The 22,295-nt window shown below is 46.1% G+C and overlaps 1 protein-coding gene across 1 annotated transcript in view; it reads right to left on the reverse strand.

The window, feature by feature from the left end:
• Positions 1–5,367: 5,367 nt before the first annotated feature.
• TADA2B (transcriptional adaptor 2B) overlaps positions 5,368–22,295 on the reverse strand; it is a 48,664-nt gene continuing 31,736 nt past the window's right edge. The window contains exon 2 of the mRNA XM_069744788.1: positions 5,368–7,028. Coding sequence (XP_069600889.1) covers positions 6,036–7,028 — 993 coding nt within the window. The 3' untranslated portion in view covers positions 5,368–6,035. The remainder of the gene's footprint in view (positions 7,029–22,295) is intronic.

A 22,295-nucleotide genomic window follows, 5' to 3' on the forward strand; every position in this document is an offset into this window, starting at 1 on the left:
CTGAAGCTTAGAAAACTCAACTCAATAAAAAGACAAGCTGGAATAATCTCCGACCTCCTTGCATGTCTTCCAAACAATGGATAAAATAGTGATTTAGGAAAAGCCCAAGCATTTTATTTCAGCAAGTAACATCCCAAATAAGTTACAAGTGTTATTCTGTTGATCCCTCTTCAGCACGAGATCATCATTATCATCCTACCTGAATCAAAAGGGCTTCAACACAAACCAGGCCAACACTCCAGAGAGCATGCCAATGGGCCACATCACAGGGGGTCTCAATACTTTTTTTTCCCCCCATAGGTGACAAACTTTTGGATAGAAAGAATTGAGTGGAAGGATTAACAGGATCCCACTCCAACGGCCACCAGACCTGAGCCTTGCAACCTTCTCCTGCTAGCTGGCATCTTCTTTTTCTGATTAGTAAGTCTGGCCCAACGTCAGTCTTGGCGCAACGCAGACACGACAACGTTCCAGGCCTAAAAATCAAAAGCGGGGCTGGGAAGTTGGCACGGACTACAGACATGGCCATTGGACCAGGGTCTTGGGAATCATTTTTCTCAAGGCTAATAGAAAGTCATCTATACCCTATTTTTATTTCAACTGGAAAACTGGTCCTTCATCAATCAGGGTACAACGCCAGACACAAACACACTGCGGTAAAACTTTCCAGATCCCGGAAGTACTAAGTAACAAATTACACACATCCAACTTTCATAGCTAGTCACCATCTTCAAGTTGCAAAAAACTAATCACATCTGGTAAGAAAAAAAAAATAAAATAAAACGATTGATAAATAAATATTTTAAATGATGGAAATTATTGGAAAATCAATTGTTTAATTTTTTTTTGCCAAAAATTGATTTTCCAATAATTTCCATCATTTAAAATATTTTCAATCCTCTATAGTGGGCAAAAGATAATCAAAAAGATAGGAATTGAATGGATGAATGCATAGTATGGGTTTCCCTTTAACTTCACCACCATTACATTTCGTTGACAAAATAATATACGCCTCATATTAAAAAGATTAAAAAAAAAAACAAACAAACAAACAAAAAAACACTTAAACGTAAAAACAAATCCTGCACATATAATTACAAAGTAATCAAAATAAATAGGATACGCGCATGATGTACAGTCTTTATATCGGTGTATATATATATATATATATATATATATATATATATATATATATATATTTTTTTAGAGGGGAAGCAAGGAAACAAAGTGTTATAACGGGATCATTGTGACCATTTCTAAAGGTACCTTCACACATAACGATATTGTTAACGATATCGTTGCTTTTTGTGACGTAGCAACGATATCGTTAATGAAATCGTTATGTGTGACAGCGACCAACGATCAGGCCCCTGCTGGGAGATTGTTGGTCGCTGAACAAAGTCCAGAACTTTATTTGGTCGCTGGCTCTCCCGTGGACATCGCTGGATCGGCGTGTGTGACACCGATCCAGCGATGTCTTCACTGGTAACCAGGGTAAACATCGGGTAACTAAGCGCAGGGCCGCGCTTAGTAACCCGATGTTTACCCTGGTTACCATCCTAAAAGTAAAAAAAACAAACACTACATACTTACCTACAGCCGTCTGTCCTCCAGCGCTGTGCTCTGCACTCCTCCTGTACTGTCTGTGAGCACAGCGGCCGGAAAGCAGAGCGGTGACGTCACCGCTCTGCTCTCCGGCCGCTGTGCTCACACAGCCAGTACAGGAGGAGTGCAGAGCACAGCGCTGGAGGACAGACGGCTGTAGGTAAGTATGTAGTGTTTGTTTTTTTTTACTTTTAGGATGGTAACCAGGGTAAACATCGGGTTACTAAGCGCAGCCCTGCGCTTAGTTACCCGATGTTTACCCTGGTTACCGGCATCGTTGGTCGCTGGAGAGCGGTCTGTGTGACAGCTCTCCAGCGACCAAACAGCGACGCTGCAGCGATCCGGATCGTTGTCGGTATCGCTGCAGCGTCGCTAAATGTGAAGGGGCCTTAACTCATCTCTACAGTAAGGAGCGCACTTTATTATTTAAATTGAATTTACCAATTGTTAATCAAAAGGTCCCAATGACAAGTCACGATCAACAAGGAAACCACATAGAGTGGGGAGAATAAGTATTTGATACATAATTTTGCAAGTTTTCCCACCTACAAAGAATGGAGAGGTCTGTAATCTTTATCGCAGGTACACTTCAACTGAGTCAGAATTTAAAAAAAAAAAAAAAACACAGAAAAATCACATTGTATGATTTTTTCCATAACTGAATTGCATTTTATTGCATGAAATAAGTGTTTGATCACCTACCAACCAGCAGGAATTCTGGCTCTCACAGACCTGATAGTTTTTCTTTAAGAAACCCTTCTGATCTGCATTCATTACCTGTATTAATTGCTCCTATTTGAACTCATTAGCTGTATAAAAGACACCTGTCCACACAATCACAGCCTGACCTCTCCACCATGGCTAGGACCAAAGAGCTGTCTAAGGACACCAGGTACAAAATTGTAAACCTGCACAAGGCTGGGATGGGGTACAGGACAATAGTCAAGAAGACCTCTCCATTCTTCGTAGGAGGGAAAAAACTTGCAAAAATCGGCAGTGTATTAAATACTTATTTTCCCAATGTATGACCAGTCTATATGGCCAGAAACCAAACCAATGACCATACGGGGCACAAGACTGGGCCCTAAACGTCAGTGTGTGGCCAGCATAAAGCTAGCCATACAGAAGAGATGAAAAGCCAGACTTAGTGCGTATGGAAGCCTCACTCCATTTCTGGACAGAAGGATCAGACTTGGTCTTCAATATACCCATCCCCCGGCTCACATCCCGCAGTCGCTTACTCTTCTCTCCCCATTGAAATAAAGATGAGACCCGAGCGCTGCCTCTTCTGCTTCAACCCATTTTCAAGATAAGATGACTAATTAAAAAAAAAATGTAAACAAAGTTTTTTTGTTTTTTCTTTAAACTTTAATAACTGTATTTTAGACTAAAACATTTTGTAGTTGGGCATCCCTTAAAAGTTTTGCACCGTTAAAGCTTTTATTGCCTCTGTTCTGCACACTGATGTAACTGAGAATCTGTCAGTGAGCTCATTAGGACAGGGGACAGTTTGTAAGCCTGTCAGTGAGCTCATTAGGACAGGGGGACAGTTTGTAAGCCTGTCAGTGAGCTCATTAGGACAGCGGACAGTCTGTAAGCCTGTCAGTGAGCTCATTAGGACAGGGGGACAGTCTGTAAGCCTGTCAGTGAGCTCATTAGGACAGGGGACAGTTTGTAAGCCTGTCAGTGAGCTCATTAGGACAGGGGACAGTTTGTAAGCCTGTCAGTGAGCTCGTTAGGACAGGGGGACAGCTTGTAAGCCTGTCAGTGAGCTCATTAGGACAGGGGACAGTCTGTAAGCCTGTCAGTGAGCTCATTAGGACAGGGGACAGTTTGTAAGCCTGTCAGTGAGCTCATTAGGACAGGGGACAGTTTGTAAGCCTGTCAGTGAGCTCATTAGGACAGGGGACAGTTTGTAAGCCTGTCAGTGAGCTCATTAGGACAGGGGGACAGTTTGTAAGCCTGTCAGTGAGCTCATTAGGACAGCGGACAGTCTGTAAGCCTGTCAGTGAGCTCATTAGGACAGGGGGCAGTTTGTAAGCCTGTCAGTGAGCTCATTAGGACAGGGGACAGTTTGTGAGCCTGTCAGTGAGCTCATTAGGACAGGGGACAGTTTGTGAGCCTGTCAGTGAGCTCATTAGGACAGGGGACAGTTTGTAAGCCTGTCAGTGAGCTCATTAGGACAGGGGACAGTTTGTAAGCCTGTCAGTGAGCTCATTAGGACAGGGGGACAGTTTGTGAGCCTGTCAGTGAGCTCATTAGGACAGGGGACAGTTTGTGAGCCTGTCAGTGAGCTCATTAGGACAGGGGACAGTTTGTAAGCCTGTCAGTGAGCTCATTAGGACAGGGGACAGTTTGTAAGCCTGTCAGTGAGCTCATTAGGACAGGGGACAGTTTGTAAGCCTGTCAGTGAGCTCATTAGGACAGGGGACAGTTTGTAAGCCTGTCAGTGAGCTCATTAGGACAGGGGACAGTTTGTAAGCCTGTCAGTGAGCTCATTAGGACAGGGGACAGTTTGTAAGCCTGTCAGTGAGCTCATTAGGACAGGGGACAGTTTGTGAGCCTGTCAGTGAGCTCATTAGGACAGGGGACAGTTTGTGAGCCTGTCAGTGAGCTCATTAGGACAGGGGGACAGTTTGTAAGCCTGTCAGTGAGCTCATTAGGACAGGGGACAGTTTGTAAGCCTGTCAGTGAGCTCATTAGGACAGGGGGACAGTTTGTGAGCCTGTCAGTGAGCTCATTAGGACAGGGGGACAGTTTGTAAGCCTGTCAGTGAGCTCATTAGGACAGGGGGACAGTTTGTAAGCCTGTCAGTGAGCTCATTAGGACAGGGGACAGTTTGTAAGCCTATCGGTCTCTTTCTCAGCTGCTGTAGGACCACAACAAAGCGGAGCTGAACATGAACGTGGTCAGAAATCAGCTGAGAAGTTCAGAACGAAAAATAAAACCGATAATAGAGCGGCAAACTGTACTGACAGATTCTCAGTTTACTCATTCTGCAGCCAAGATGGGCAAGGAAGCAAAGGGCGGGTAAAAGTCAAACAGAGCAAAAAATTTTTAATGAAATTATAAAATTATTTTTTAGCAAAGAAAAAATTACACCCCTGAAAGGGTCCATATGCAAAAGATTTCAAAGATTTCACTGAATTCTCCTGCAAGATGGTCATTTCAGCATTCAAGCAGTCCAAGGAACGAATTGTAAAAAAAAAAAAAAAAAAAATCTATCCACAAACCTGACAGATCATGGCACAGATCAATGATTCTGGCCCTATCTGGTGGAGCAGACGCAGGTCCCCTAATGGCAGCGATAACTCACTTTATAGCCACAATAACAGAGCTATGAGTGAAGCACGGCCCTCGGCGCCTCCAATTTCCAAAAATCTGAGTTATATATGATGCTAAGATCAATGCCCAAAGGGAGTCTGTCAGCAGCAGCATTAATTAGATAATGAAGCTTCGTTCCGTGGCACAAAGCTCCCAAAAAGGTTTCAAAGGCCGTTCATTTAAGGCTAAATACAGGAAGCTGCGAGAGCGTTTATGGGGAAGACGGCACGAAATAAAACCCCATTTTCTCATTAATGCTGCTGCTAAAACTCTACGGTAACGTATATTTCAACTCCTCTACACCTTTCCATCTGCAGTAGCGCAGGGGCGAAACGACTGAGACTCCCCTACGGATCAAACGCCTGTGTGGCAGCGTATTCTCTTGCTAAAACGGATTTAAAAAAAACAAAAACATATGGTAAACCACAATCAACCGGATAACGATCTTTGCAAAAACTTTATAGAATTAAAAAATAAAATAGTATTTTTAAGGTTTCGTTGGTCTCCAGCAGTCACAGTGCAGAAGGTGGAATTCATCGTGTAGATTATTAAGCAGAGCAGTGCAAAATACAAATACCCATCCGTGGCCAATGAATTGTGTCCGGACATAAAGTCGTATACTCGGCCCACGTGCGCTCACTAGCGGTCTCACAGTGTGGACATCAAGTACCATCCAATGGCAGTATCACTATGAGGACCACCCAATCTATAGGGCATGTCGAGTGCCACCACTGCCACAAATATACCCCTTGATATGTTACCATTCCCCGATCCTTCACAGCCAAAGTTTTTGCAATAAATATAGACGACACCCTACTAGAAACTAGTTCTTGGCACGTTGCTCATGAAATTCGTATTCCATAAATGCCCCATTAAAGGTAAACTTTTGCCGTTTTAGACATTAGGTAGCACCTCTTTAGTATTGGAAAGAGAACCGTGGCTTTCATTCTAACGCATGTGAAAAATATATCGCTGTACAAATAAAACAAAGTGTATTTAAAAAATATATACAAGTAACGTCTCTGTCTGTACAAGGCTTTTATATATATATATTAGAGTTATTGTTTATATTTATATATTAAAAAGAAAATGTGGGAAAACCCCCTTCATGAAGCGTCTCGAGATATCCAGCCGCTCTCGGTCAAAAAGTTTAAAATCCTTTTTTTTAGCACTTTGTCTAAGTAGCTGGGAAGACGGCTCTTCGATGGGATGCCCTGCCTTTTCTGAAGGTGGTCCTTAATGATGATGGTTTTGACAGTCAGGTAACGGGTGGGGCTCAGATTCAAAGAACTGCACAGAACTTTTTCCCTGTCCGATAACATCTCGAAACCTTGAAGGTTTTCGATGGCGGAAAATTCTCCGTCTTTGCCGTCTTCCCTTCCTCTTTTGTTGCCTGCAGTGTTTTTATTCTCTTTCCGCTTTTCCCGCTTGTGGCGGGCAGCTTCGTACTCTGCCGACTCTTCCATCTTGTTGATGCCGCTTCGTCGGTACCTCTGTAGTTCTCGAAGCTTCGCCCTTAGCATTCGCTCTTTGTGCATATTCTCGAAGTAGTCCTCAATTTCCTTACAGGACATAAACTGATAAAGCGACCTTATTTTTAACCGCAATTCCTTCTCTTCTTTTGAGACTTTCCTTTTGGCAGGTTTCTCTTTATCCTTTTTATCTTTTCCCAAAAATGCTGGTACCAAGTTATAGTCCCGGGTGATATTTTTCCTCCTTTGCCGTTCTTTCAGTTTCCGGACATACATATCCACGCAAGATTCTTTAAGTTCTACTTCAACGTCGTCATCGTCGTAATTGACAGACAGGCTGCTGATTAGCGTTTCGGCCTCCTGATCATATTCGATCTCGTAGTCGTCACGTAGCGGCATGTACCCCAGCTGCTGCTGCTCCTGCACAGTGATGTCTAAGGGAGGTAATGGAGTGGTCAGGCTAGGCGACAGGGGACCACCTGTAGGACAGGTGTGGTCCGTTACTCTGTTGGGAATGTTGTCCGGTATGCATGCCTTGCCGAGGTTTCCATGGATGTACATACTGACGTAGTGCTCCATCACTTCCTGGGGAGTCCGGTTCGCACCAACATGGGCAGCCATATCCTCCTGATAGAAAGCACAAAATAAAAAAAAAAGTCACATTAGCCAAGTGGTACAATATACATGGTACATAGCTGACAACACAACCAACGTCCACAGATCATGAGTTAGAACACAACCAGAAACACCATGTTAAATTAGACAAACAGAACCTTCTTGGTGGAGCAAGTCCAAAATATGGTTGGAGTAGCCAAGATCAAAGGGCTACCAACAGGAAGGAGTATGCACATAGACACACGTAAGCTACAATCATTGTCAGGAGCCAAGGGTGATAACAGAGATGAGCGAGCGTGCTTGGATAAGGTGTTATCCGAGCACCCTCGTGTCATAATAGAGTATTTTCCGTGTGCTCCAATAAAATGCTTGAGCCGCTGCGGCTGTCGATAGCTGCAATATATGCAGGGATTAACAAACCGCCAATCCTGAATGTGTGGCAGCTGTCAAAAAGCCGCGGAGACGCATTTTTTTCGAACACACGGAAAATACTCGATTATAACACGAGTGTGCTCGGATAACGCCTTATCTGGGCACACACTGCAATAGCTGGTCTTCAGGTCCCAAGGTGAAAGTTGGCTTCTGAGTGCTGCAGTAACTAGGACCTAAGGGTCTGTTTACACAGGAGATCATGCAGCGTTAGGTGACCAGTGATTGGTAATTATTTACTGGTCAGAAGTCACTTAACAGCATGTTTACACAAGTCACCGCTCTAAAACACGCACCATGAACAATCTTGAATAAACCAATGCGATGCAGATTGCCATTGTTCTCGCCTGTTTACACAGCACTGTGCGCTGCCAAGAATAATGAGCTTTTTTGCAGCACAAAAGTTAAATTCACCCAATGAACAAGTGTTTTGCTCCTTCCTTCTGGGAATAAATCACCTGTTTACACTGCGAGATTATCAAGAAACGAACATTACCAAGAACTCTCACTGACAATTATCTTACGGCGTAAATTGACCAAGTTTTTGAGTAGATTTTCATTCCACGGCTGCGTGTTCATGGTTCTGCCATTTCCAATCATTGCACTTGGATAAGCATATTCTTATCGGGGACAATTATGGCATGTGTCGCCAAAAAAAACAAACAAACAAAAAAACCCCACTGCTTAGGCTACTTTCACACTAGCGTCGTACGACACACTGCGTCGTTGCGACGTACCGACGCAAGCAGTGAAGCGCCGCACAACGGAGGCAGCAGATGCAGTTTTACAACGCATCCGCTGCCCCATTGTGAGGTGCGGGGAAGAGGGGGCGGAGTTCCGGCTGCGCATGCGCAGTCGGAAGTGGCGGACACGACGCACCAAAAAACGTTACATGCAACATTTTTTGGTGCCGATGGTCCGCCACAACACGACGCAACCGTCGCACGACGGTTACGACGTGTGGCAAAGCGTCGCTAATGTTACTCTATGGGGAAAAAACGCATCCTGCAGACAACTTTGCATGATGCGTTTTTTCTCCAAAACGACGCATTGCGACGTGCATCGTACGACGCTAGTGTGAAAGCAGCCGTACAGTGCTGAGTAGAGCCTAAATCGTGTTTTAGATGTGGGGAAACAAAATGCTGCATTATACAGTGACAGCAAAAATGGATGGGATGTCCAAGATCTAATCCACACAGTACATTATTTTCTTTGCATTTTTTTCCCTTGTTGCTGTGGTGTGGTTTTTTAAATTTCAGCTTTTAAATTACAGCTTTAGTTCTCTACTGCAGATTTTTCCCCATTGAAATAGAAATGGGTTAGCACTGGTGGTGAGCGAACGTGCTCAGATAAGGTGACGAAATTGAGGTCTGAGATTTTCACTTTTAATTGACTTAATAGCAGATTGTCTTCTTACACTTAAGGTACCGTCACACTAAGCGGCGCTGCAGCGATACCGACAACGATGTCGATCGCTGCAGCGTCGCTGTTTGGTCGCTGGAGAGCTGTCACACAGACAGCTCTCCAGCGACCAACGATGCCGCTCCCCTGGTAACCAGGGTAAACATCGGGTTACTAAGCGCAGAGCCGCGCTTAGTAACCCAATGTTTACCCTGGTTACCGTTGTAAATGTAAAAAACAAACACTACATACTTACCTTCCCGGTGTCTGGTCATGTCCCTCGCCTTCAGCTTCCAGCACTGACTGAGCGCCGGCCGTAAATAACAGCGGTGACGTCACCGCTGTGCTCTGCTTTACGGCTGGCCGGCGCTCACCAGTCAGTGCGGGAAGCTGAAGGCGAGGGACATGACCAGACACCGGGAATGTGAGTATGTAGTGTTTGTTTTTTTACAATTACACTGGTAACCAGGGTAAACATCGGGTTACTAAGCGCGGCCATGCGCTTAGTAATTCGATGTTTACCCTGGTTACCAGTGAAGACATCGCTGGATCGGTGTCACACACGCGATGTCAGCGGGAGATCCAGCGACAAAATAAAGTGCTGGACTTTCCCCAGCGACCAACGATCTCCCAGCAGGGGCCTGATCGTTGGTCGCTGTCACACATAACGATTTAGTTAACGATATCGTTGCTACGTCACAAAAAGCAACGATATCGTTAACGATATCGTTATGTGTGAAGGTACCTTTAGCCAAGGAAAAAGGACGCCGGCTTTCTTCATTATGCCACTTGCATCATCTTATTTTATTTATTAGTCTTACAATTTAATTTAGAGGATTGACAATTTGCTGTAAATGTAAACTTTATCTTTATGTACCTGGGATTGATTAACGCTGCTTTATTTCTTTCAATTCTGCATGAAGGAAAGCGAAGTCTTATGCCCATAAAACCACAATGTAAATTACGTGCGTTTTTTAAATACAATTTTTGGTGCCAACTAGTGAGGAGTGTATGTGTACACACATTGGTTTTTTTGTCATCAGGATTTTGTGCTTTGCAGTGTATTTTTACATAGAGCATGTCACTTCTTTCAGCTATTTTTTCACTCACTGACTTGAATGGATGGTGAAAAAAATGCTGCAAATACACAGGTTGACTTTTTCTGCAGCAGAAAAGTCAAGGAGAGCCATATGCTTGACAGCGCGGCAAACACCGCTTCTGATCGGAGGGGAAACCATCCCGCCGGTCAGAGAGCCGCGGCTCCCCGCTGTCAGAAGACAGAGTAAGCGCTCAGCTGTGATCGGAGGTATAAGTTTACCTCCAATCACTGGTGTCAGCTGATGACAACTGCTCCCATCATCTGATACCTGCTGCCGCTAATAACAGTGAGAGCAGGAGCGGCGGATGGGAGTTTTCATCAGCCGCTCCTGCAATGTAAATAATTAAAAACAAAAAACCCTGTGTGGGTTCCCCCCTATTTTTTTTTTTATCAGATATTTTTATTGATCAATAAGGATAATACATGGAAATTGCATTATTGTAAACAGTAAACATATGTATTTTTACTTGTTGAGAAACATTTTAGCCCCAAACCATACTCCCCATCCTTTAGAGAACTGATGAGAGCCGCCCCAGTTTGCTACATCATACATAGATAAAAGAGAAAAGGAAGATGGCATATCGAGGGGACAAAAGGCCCAAGAACAGGAACAAGGTCACTTAAATCAAGTTGACTCAAGCCAAGGATTCCACAACCGGTGGAAGAGGTCCATCTTGTTTCTCTTAAAGTAGATACTCTTCTCCAAAGCAATAATATAATCCACTTGCGTCATGAAGTCTTTTCTTGTTGGTGGCTCTTCCCTAATCCAGAACCTGGCGATCAATTTTCGCGCAATAAACAGCAATCTAGCAATAACCATTTTATACAAATTGTCAGTTACAACAGAGGTGTCAAACTGCATTCCTCGAGGGCTGCAAACAGGTCATGTTTTCAGGATTTCCTTAGTATTGCACAGGATTCTGTGCAGGTGATTAAATTATCACCTGTGCAACACAAGGAAATCCTAAAAACATGACCTGTTTGCAGCCCTCGAGGAATGCAGTTTGACACCTCTGAGTTACAATCTCTTCTACGTAACCTAGAACACATACCAAGGGATCTCGCGGTATAGAACAATTATATGTCAGTCCCACTTTGCTCAGCACCACAATCCAAAAGGACAGCCTGGGGCATTGCCACATCATATGGAGGATACCCGCCTCGGACTGCGAGCACCTCGGGCATTCTGAATTAGGTCTCAGACCAGCCTTGAATAACATGTCCGGAGTTCTGTAAGCCCTATGGATAACAAATAGTTGTGACAACCTCCCAGGCTCACTCATCGAGATTTTGGGTACGTATTCCAATATTGAGTCCCAACGATCATTGTCGATCACCCCAGGTCATTTTCCCATTTTGCTCTGGCTCTAATAGGGTGCCGCTCTAAGAAAGAATAAAAGGAATTCATATATTCCCGAGATCGCCCCCTTCGTGCCTCCACCCATAAGGATAAAATCCAGCATGAGGTCTACCTGAATCTCCACAGGCCCTCTCCTACACTGTGCCTGAAACGCATGAGAGATGCGGCTATACTGATACACCTCAGAGTTTGGCAGTAAAAATTCTTCCTGCAGTACCTCGAACTTCTTAATTCTGCCCCGATGTAAAATTTGTCCCATCCGAGAAATGCCTGCCTCCTTCCAGACATGAAATCCCAGCATCTGTCTGAACGCTTGTAGAAAACAGTTATTCCAGATGGGTGAGAACCTAGTAAGTGCCCTCACTCCCCTAATTCCCTTTACTTTGTCCCAGACCTTATGAATAAGCCTAATAGTGCAGAATTTAGAACCTTTCTCCCGGAAATGTCCACCCTACAGACCCTCACTCAATACTTTCAACCCCATCAGTGTCTTCAGGCTACAGGGTGCCCACGCCCCACCAGACTCCTCGCCCCATCCCCTAAAATGCTGACACCGTGATGCCAAAAAGTATAACCAAGGATTAGGGAGCGCCAACCCACCCTCCGTCTTTAGCCTTTGTAGAATTTCCTGTTTAAATCTGGGGCTTTTTCCTCCCCAGATCAACTCACCAAACAAGGATCTGATCCTACGAAATCTATTCTGCGATATCCAGATAGGGGAGTTGTGTAACACATAAAGGAGTTGTGGCATCACAATCATCTTTATAAGATTTACCCTACTGATTACCGATAAGTGTAGCTTTTTCCACACCTGGATTTTAGTGCGTATTTTCCGCAAAAGTGGTGCCAAGTTCAGTTCCTCAAAACTAGTTAAAGGGAGAGCAATCTGGATCCCCAAATATTTAAAATTTATCAACTAACCTCAGCTCTGTAGAAGAATCTCTCATTTCACTATCTCCATAATCCCCATCAACATCATATTGAATTTGTCCCAACTGATCCTTAGTCCCAAATAGCTCCCAAATTCCTCAATGATGGCCTCCGCCCTAACCAGGGTCCCCTCAGAGTCCTCAAAAAAAGCAAAATATCATCAGCATATAACGCTACTTTTTCTTCTGAGTCCCCGTACATAAAACCTCTCACCTCCTGGGACCCTCTTATTTTGGCAGCAAGGGGCTCCACCGCCACTGCAAAAAGCAGTGGGGACAAAGGACAGCCCTGTCTAGTTCCCCTAGACAAAGAAAAGGTCTCAGAGAGAGCATTATTAATTCTAATTTTGGCCACTGGAGAAGAGTCGCACCCATGAGATGAATTTAGGTCCAAACCCCAATCGTTCCAGCACCGACCACAGGTAACTCCACTCCACGCAATCAAAAGCCTTATGGGCGTCCAAGGATACCACAACCCTTTTACCGACATTGTCGGAAGGAATTTGCAAATTTAAAAACCACCTTCTCAGATTGAGTGCTGTTGACTTATTGGGCATAAAGCCTGACTGATCCGGGTGAACTAGTTTGTCAATCACCCGAGTCAACCTATTTGCAAAGGCTTTTGCCAAAATCTTTATGTCAGCCGTCAGAAGTGATATTGGTCTATAGGATTCTGGTAGCTGTAAGTCCTTGTCGGCTTTAGGGATGACCACCACAATAGCCTCTCTCATTGACAAAGGTAGCTCCCCTCTTTCCAACGAACTATTGCACACCCCCGCCAATTTGGTCAACAAAGTTTCTTTCAAAATCCTATAGACCTCAGCTGGAATACCGTCCGCCCCCGGAGCCTTACCCCCAGCAACGCCCGCCAAAGCAGCCCCCAATTCTTCCTCCCCAATCGGCTCCTCCAACAACTCACATTCCTCTCTGCTCAACCTAGGCAAATCAATCCCCTCCAAGTACCTGGTCATGTCCTCTGACCCCCTCCCCACACTAGAAGTATATAACTTCCCATAGAATTTTCTAAACACTTCCAAAATTTGCTCCCCCCGAGTAACCAGAGACCCATCCTCAGTTTTTATGGAGTAGACATGCGAGGCACCTCTCTGTGCGGAAGCCACTACCGAAAGTAAATGCCCCACCTTTTCCCCTTCTGAATAAAAAGTTTCTTTTTGAAAAGCCCGCAACCTCTCCGCTTTTCTCAAATATAGCGGATTAACCTCCTGCTGAGCCAGCCTCATACGGCTCTGAGACTCCTTAGGGTACCGTCACATTAAGCGACGCTGCAGCGATATAGACAACAAGCCGATCTCTGCAGCGTCGCTGTTTAGGTCGCTAGGAGACGTCAGACACCGGCAACAGCAGAACGATGCAGGAGCGATCCAGTGACGTACTTATCGTTCTCGCTGGTTGTTCGCTCCATGAAGAAACATTGCTGGCATCGTTGCTTTTGCTGTCAAACATGACGAATCACGCCGACCTGACGACCAAATAAAGTTCCGGACTTTCAGCTACGACCAGCGATGTCACAGCGGGATCCTGATTGCTGCTGCGTGTCAAACACAACGAGATCGCTATCCAGGACGCTGCAACGTCACGGATCACTGTCGTTCTCGTTGGAACGTTGTTCAGTGTGAAGGTACCTTTAGTGCGATGGGCACCCAGTGCCACCTCAGCTGCCTTCAGTTCCTCCAAGATAGCTTGATCCTGTGCTCTAGTCTTCGTCTTATTTATTGAGATGTCTCAGAACAAAATTCCCCTTAAATACGCTTTCGTGTCCCACACTACATGGCGTTCAGCACTACCTTCACTGATCTTAAAAAATTCCTCAATCTCTGTCCCTACCCTTTCCATGTCCAAAAGTTGTAGCCAGGAGGGGTGAATTTTCCAACCCATCCTCCCCGATCCAGCCTGATCTGACAACTTCAGAGAAACCTGAACTGGGCTATGATCTGATAAAATCTAGGACTATATTCCACCCCGCTTAGCAATTTGTTCATCTCATCATTACCCAAGGCGATATCAATTCATGACAGAGCCGTAAGTAGTCGAATAACAGGAGTAAGAGTATGTGTTAACATTGCGAACCCGCCATAAGTCAATCCAACCTATTTCTCTAAGATAGTTTCCAAAAGGAGTGTCATTGCCGTCTCTGCGCAACAATGCGTGATTACTCTTGTCCCAGTGGTCATCAGCTATATTGTTCACATCTCCCACCACGAGAAGGGGAACCCCATCCCATCCTCTCAGACTCCAATATCTCCTGAATTTTCTTACCAGAGTATGGCGGGGGTATATATAATGAAACAATGCAGATCAAACGATTGAAGATTTTACACACTAAAAGAATATACTGACCGTCCTTTTTAACCTCAATTTTCCTTCACTAAATGGGTTTCTTGCAGGCATATCACCGAGGGCCTCTGTTTCAGTAGGTACTGAAATATTGCCGCACGCTTAGTAGCGTCCGCTAACCCCCTGACATTCCAACTTATAATATTAACATCCCCTCCCATTTCCTTAAAGAAAGATAATAAGGGAGTACAGTCTCCTCCAGGTCTCCGCCATTACCCCCCTCCCCCCCAACCAATCCAACCTCCCCCATCTGAAACTCAAAATTCAAATAAAACGAACTTTCTTTCTCTGTATGAGAACCGAGATCACTTAACCTAGAACTATGCCCTTCACTGTCCATCTCTCCTCCTCCCACGGCGACCAGTATGAACTATTCATTGCGCCGCCGAACACAATACTTTGACTTTTGGGTGCATTCTGTATGATAACACGAAGCACATTCAAAGATCAAGAAGAGGTAAAACCAGTAAAATTACGAATCCTCGGTATCAGTCTCATCGGTTCTGGTCCGTGCCAATTTTCTTGGCATTAGTATCCAGCCAATGCGTAGCTTCCTCCGTACTTTGGAAAAAATGAACACGATCCAGCGCCACCACCCTGAGCTTAGCCGGGTAGAGCATTGAATATTTTAAGTCCAGTTCTTGGATCCGCCGCTTGACTTCACCAAACTTCATTCTGAGTTTTTGCACCGATTCCGAGTAGTCCGGATAAGTGGACATCAGATTCCAGTTTATACTTAGGCCATCGCTGATCCTAGCCTTCCTTAGTAGGGTTTCTCGATCCCGGTAGTTCAAAATTTTTGCCAGTATAGCACGAGGGGCAGAGCCGGGTGGCAGGGGCCTAGTGGGGACTCTATGAGCCCTCTGCACCGCGAAGTGGTTGGTGAGGTCAACGCCGCCCACCGAGTTTTTAAGCCATGCCTCAATGTATTCAGTGGGATTATTCCTCTCCACCTTCTCCGGCACCCCAATTATTCTTAAATTGTTCCTTCGGGAACGGTTTTCGAGGTCATCTATTTTAAAGGGAACCCGTCACCCCGTTTTTTCAAGATGAGCGAAAAATATCGTTAAATGGGGCAGAGCTGGGCTTTACATTAGTGTACTTTGTGAGCCTTTATTTCCCACCTATCCCGCCGAAATACCTTTGTAAAGTTGCCGTTTTGCGCTGTCACTCACGCTGGTCTGGTCAGGTGGGCGTGGTGACAGCGCTGTTTCTCCCCCAGATCTCCATTGGTGGCGTAGTGGTGTGCGCATGCCCAATTGGCGAATCCACTACTGCGCAGCTGAAGGAAAGGAGCGCGATCTGCGCTATTCAGCCGTTTATCGGTGGGCGCGGCCATCTTTGTGAGGCCGAGCGTGCACAGATGGTTCTTCTCGGCTTCCCGGGGCTTCAGGAAAATGGCCGCGGGATGCCGCGCGTGCGCAGATGGATATCGCGGCGGCCATTTTCCTGCAGCCGAGATGCGAACTCTGCTTCAGGAAAATGGCCGCCGAGATCTCCATGTGCGCACGCGCGGCATCCCACGGCCATTTTCCTGAAGCCCCGGGAAGCCGAGAAGAACCATCTGCGCACGCGCGGCCTCACAAAGATGGCCGCGCCCACCGATAAACGGCTGAATAGCGCAGATCACGCTCCTTTCCTTCAGCTGCGCAGTAGTGGATTCGCCAATTGTGCATGCGCACACCACTACGCCACCAACGGAGATCTGGGGGAGAAACAGCGCTGTCACCACGCCCACCTGACCTGACCAGCGTGAGTGACAGCGCAAAACGGCGACTTTACAAAGGTATTTCGGCGGGATAGGTGGGGAATAAAGGCTCACAAAGTACACCAATGTAAAGCCCAGCTCTGCCCCTATTTAATGATATTTTTATATCATCTTGAAAAAACGGGGTGACAGGTTCCCTTTAAATTCCAATTCTGCAATACGTTGAATATATTTTTCTCTTTTTAGCAGTTCGTTTGTCTGATCCTCCACACTGCCCACACGTTCCTCCAGCAGAGTTAAGGGACTTCATTTCAACTTTTAAGTCATCCACCCTTAAGTTCAGCGCAGCCAGGGCAGATTTGCAGTATATAACAGAAAAAATGTCCTGCAATGTTGGTTCCCCCATGTTTGCTTGCTCCATACCATCAAAATCATTAGCCTGCACCGGGCTAGCAGCAGGTATCATATTGCCAGCACTGTGCACTTCCTGCACCCTCCCTGGGGAACGCTGCTCCTCCACCTCGCTGAGATTGTCCTCCCCTCCTCTGCGGGACCTCCTTCTCTCCAGGCCCCTCAGCGTCCAGCAGCAGGGCCCCCACCTCCTCAGTGAGGGCGAACCGCTCCAACCTGGTTATTACCTCCAGCGGTATGAAGCGCTGGCTCTGGCTGCCTCCTCCACTGCCACGGCGCCATCTTGGATTTTTGCGCCCACCGCAGGCGCCGACTGTTTACGGCGTGGCATCGCCGCTCCTCACCGCTCACTATCCCCGATGCTCTCCTCCGTTCGCTGGGGTCCTGCGGTGCTGCACTGCCCGGTTTCGGCGTTCGGCAGCGCCTTCAAGGGTAAGTATTAAGAGCGGTGCGGGGAGAGAGACCCGACACACGTCCGCTCACATAGCTCGCTAGGCCACGCCCCTTCCCCCCTATTTTTGATACCAAGCCAGGCAAAACTCACAGCTGGGGGTGTTGTGAATTCTGTGGTCGAGCTCCCTCCTGTGGTCATGGGTGGTACTTCGGCTGGTTCTGTCTATGAGCTTCCTCTGGTAGATGTGAGTGGGGCTGCGGCTTCTGAGTTTCCTTCCTCAGGTGATGAGGTTAAGTCGTTAGGTGCTGCTCTATTTAACTCCACCTAGTTCTTTGTTCCTGGCCTCCAGTCAATGTTCCAGTATTGGTCTAGCTCTCTCCTGGATCGTTCTCGTGGCCTGTCTGCCCTGCATAAGCTATGTTTTGCTTGTGTTACTTTTGTTTGCTATATTTTCTGTCCAGCTTGCTATATTGGTTTTTCTTGCTTGCTGGAAGCTCTGAGACGCAGAGGGAGCACCTCCGTACCGTTAGTCGGTGCGAAGGGTCTTTTTGCCCCTCTGCGTGGTTGTTTGTAGGTTTTTGTGCTGACCGCAAAGCTATCTTTCCTATCCTCGGTCTATTCAGTAAGTCGGGCCTCACTTTGCTAAAATCTATTTCATCTCTGTGTTTGTATTTTCATCTTTACTCACAGTCATATGTGGGGGGCTGCCTTTTCCTTTGGGGAATTTCTCTGAGGCAAGGTAGGCTTATTTTTCTATCTTCAGGGCTAGCTAGTTTCTCAGGCTGTGCAGAGTTGCATAGGGAGCGTTAGGAGCAATCCACGGCTACCTCTAGTGTGGTATGATAGGATTAGGGATTGCGGTCAGCAGAGTTCCCACGCCTCAGAGCTCGTCCTATGTTGGTAACTATCAGGTCACTTTGTGTGCTCTTAACCACTAGGTCCATTGTGGTTCTGAATCACCTGTTCATAACATGGGGGCTGCAACCCTCATTTTTGACAACCAGCCTTGCTAAAGCAGAAAGCCGGGGGCTGGTATTCTCAGGTTGCTAAGGGGCCATGGATTGTGGCTGCGCCCCAGCCTAAAAATAGCAGCCCACAGCCACCCAGAAAAGGTACATCTATTAGATGTGCCAATTCTGGCACTTTGCCCAGCTCTTCCCACTTGCCCTGTAGCGGTGGCAAGTGGGGTGATAGTTAAGTGGGTTGATGTCACCTTTGTATTGTCCGGTGACATCAAGCCCCGAGGTTAGTAATGGAGAGGTGTCTATAAGATGCCCCCATTACTATCCCCATAGTCACATTGTAGGAACACACAGTCACCCAGTAAAGTCCTTTAATTGAAAAAAAAACAAAAACAGATTCCTTTAATAATCTCAATTAAACCATACTTACGACCACACCTAATTCCACCGAAGCCGTCGTTCTCCTGTAATAAACCAAAAATAAAAAACAACATCTATCCCTCACCTCTCCGTTGTTCTGTCCCACGCCATAATCCACGTCTGGGGGATAATTAGTTTTCAACCTGGACGGTGCCAAGGACAGGTATGGTATATTGATGTTTTTTTATTTTCGTTTTATTGCAGGAGGGCTTCTGTGGAATTAGGTGAGGTCATAAGTATGGTTTAATCGAGATTATTAGTTACATAGTTAGCAAGGCTGAAAAAAAACACATTTGTCCATCCAGTTCAGCCTATATTCCGTCAGAATAAATCCCCAGATCTACGTCCTTCTAATGAACCTAATAACTAAGATACCATATTGTTACGCTCCAGGAAGACATCCAGGCCTCTCTTGAACCCCTCGACTGAGTTCGCCATCACCACCACTTCAGGCAACGAATTCCAGATTCTCCCTGCCCTAACAGTAAAGAATCCTGTATATCCATAGCCCCTTCCTAGGCCAATAATATCAGCCTGCTGCAGTCTGCATATCCTTTGCTGGCTATTAATCATAGGGGAACCCCATGTCATTTTTTTTGGGGTCCCCCATTTTCATTGCCAGTAAAGGCTAAGTATGCACCTGTGAGCTGATATTAATAGCCTGGGAAGCTCCATGGGTCTTACCACTTCTCAGGCTATTAACATCGGCTCCCAGTCGTCGGCTTTCCCTCTGCTAGTTAGGAAAATTGTGTGGGAGCACACGCCATTTTTTTCCCTAAAAATAATCTTTAATGAAATACATGTACAGTAATTTGCGCACACTGTACTAATTGTACTTATCACAGACATCAGTATATGTACCTATTCTATTTGTATGCAATCCATGTATTCTACTCTGGCGGCGTCTGCACTACACGGCTCCTGAATTGCAGGCTTTTATTCCATTTATGATATAAAATTATAATATGTATAATTTTTACTCAAAAAAAAATAAAGGGAACACTAAAATCCCACATCCTAGATATCACTGAATGAAATATTCCAGTTGTAAATCTTTATTCATTGCGTAGTGGAATGTCTTGAGAACAATAAAACCTAAAAATGATCAACGTAAATTACAACTAATATCCCACGGAGGTCTCGAGTTGGAATGATGCTCAAAATCAAAGCGGAAAATGAAGTTACAGGCTTATCCAACTTCAGTGGAAATGCCTCAAAATAAGGAAATGATGCTCAGTAGTGTGTGTGGCCTCCACGTGCCTGTATGACCTCCCTACAACGCCTGGGCATGCTCCTGATGAGGCGGCGGATGGTCTCCTGAGGGATCTCCTCCCAGACCTGGACTAAAGCATCCGCCAACTCCTGGACAGTCTGTGGTGCAACGTGACGTTGGTGGATGGAATGAGACATAACGTCCCAGATGTGTCCAGTTGGATTCAGGTCTGGGGAATGGGCGGGCCAGTCTATAGCTTCAATGCCTTCATCTTGCAGGAACTGCTGACACACTCCAGCCACATGAGGTCTGGCATTGTCCTGTATTAGGAGGAAACCAGGGCCAACCGCACCAGCATATGGTCTCACAAGGGGTCTGAGGATCTAATCTCGGTACCTAATGGCAGTCAGGCTACCTCTGGCGAGCACACGGAGGGCTGTGCGGCCCTCCAAAGAAATGCCACCCCACACTATTACTGACCCACTGCCAAACCGTCATGCTGAAGGATGTTGCAGGCAGGCAGATCGCTCTCCACGGTGTCTCCAGACTGTCACGTCTGTCACATGTGCTCACTGTAAACCTGCTTTCATCTGTGAAGAGCACAGGGCGCCAGTGGCGAATTTGCCAATACTGGTGTTCTGCGGCAAATGCCAAGCATCCTGCACGGTGTTGAGCTGTGAGCACAACCCCCATCTGTGGACGTCGGGCACTCAGTCCATCCTCATGGAATCGGGTTCTAACCGTTTGTGCAGACACATACACATTTGTGGCCTGCTGGAGGTCATTTTGCAGGGCTCTGGCAGTGCTCCTTGCACAAAGGCTGAGGTAGCGGTCCTGCTGCTTGGTTGTTGCCCTCCTATGGCCCCCTCCATGTCCCCTGGTGTACTGGCCTGTCTCCTGGTATCGCCTCCAGCCTTTGGACACTACGCTGACAGACACAGCAAACCACCTTGCCACAGCTCGCATTGATGTGCCATCCTGGAAGAGCTGCACTACCTGAGCCACTTGTGTGGGTTGTAGAGTCTGTCTCATGCTACCACTAGTGTGAAAGCACAGCTAACATTCAAAAGTGACCAAAACATCAGCCAGAAAGTATTGGTACAGAGATGTTGTCTGTGGTCCCCACCTGCAGAACCACGCCTTTATTGAGGGTGTCTTGATAATTGCCAATAATTTCCATCTGTTGTCTAATCCATTCGCACAACAGCATGTGAAATCGATTGTCAATCAGTGTTGCTTCCTTAGTGGACAGTTTGATTTCACAGAAGTTTGGTTTACTTGGAATTATATTCTGTTGTTTAACCCCTTCCCGACCCATGACGCCATGTAGGCGTCATGAAAGTCGGTGCCAATCCGACCCATGACGCCTATGTAGCGTCATGGAAAGATCGCGTCCCTGCAGATCGGGTGAAAGGGTTAACTCCAATTTCACCCGATCTGCAGGGACAGGGGGAGTGGTACTTTAGCCTGGGGGGGTGGCTTCACCCCCTCGTGGCTACGATCGTTCTGATTGGCTGTTGAAAGTGAAACTGCCAATCAGAGCGATTGTAATAATTCACCTTAAAAACTGGTGAAATATTACAATCCAGCCATGGCCGATGCTGCAATATCATCGGCCATGGCTGGAAACACTGATGTGCCTATCACAGTGATCAAAATAAAAAAAAAAGTAAATGAACCCCCCCTTTATCACCCCCATCGGTAGGAACAATAATAAAAGAAAGAAAATATTTTTTTTCTTCCACTACAGTTAGAACTAGGGTTAGGGTTAGGGTTAGAGAATGTGCACACGTATTCTAGTCCTCTGCGGATTTTTCTGCAGCGGTTTTTATAAATCCGCAGTGCAAAACCGCTGCGGATTTATCGCGGTTTTTCTGCAGATATCACTGCGGTTTTCTATTGGAGCAGTTGTAAAACCGCTGCGGAATCCACAGAAAAAAGTGAAATGTACGGAATGTAAACCGCTGCGTTTTCGCGGTTTTTTCTGCAGCATATGCGCAGCGTTTTTTGTAAACTCATGGGAAACTGCTGTGGACCCGCAGCGGCGGAAACGCTGTGGATCGGCAGTGTTTTCCGCATCGTGTGCACATACCCTTAGAATTAGGCTATGTGCACACGGTGCGGATTTGGCTGAGGATCCGCAGCGGATTGGCCGCTGCGGATTCGTAGCAGTTTTCCATCAGGTTTACAGTACCATGCAAACCTATGAAAAACCAAATCCGCTGTGCCCATGGTGCGGAAAATACTGCGCGGAAACACTGCATTTTATTTTCCGCAGCATGTCAATTCTTTGTGCGGATTCTTGTTCCTCAATAGGAATCCGCAGGTGAAATCCGCACAAAAAACACTGGAAATCCGTGGTAAATCCGCAGGTAAAACGCAGCGCAGTGCCTTTTACCTGCGGATTTTTCAAAAATGGTGCGGAAAAATCTCACACAAATCCGCAACGTGGGCACATAGCCTTAGGATTAGGGCTGGAATTAGAGTTAGGGTTGGAATTAGGGCTAGGGTTGGAAACAGGGTTAAGATTAGGCTTGTGGTTAGGATTATGGTTAGGGGTGTGTTGAGGTTAGTGTTGGAGTTAGAATTGAGGGGTTT

This window comes from Ranitomeya imitator, chromosome 1 (assembly GCF_032444005.1).
Source record: "Ranitomeya imitator isolate aRanImi1 chromosome 1, aRanImi1.pri, whole genome shotgun sequence".
Classification (NCBI taxonomy): domain Eukaryota; kingdom Metazoa; phylum Chordata; class Amphibia; order Anura; family Dendrobatidae; genus Ranitomeya; species Ranitomeya imitator.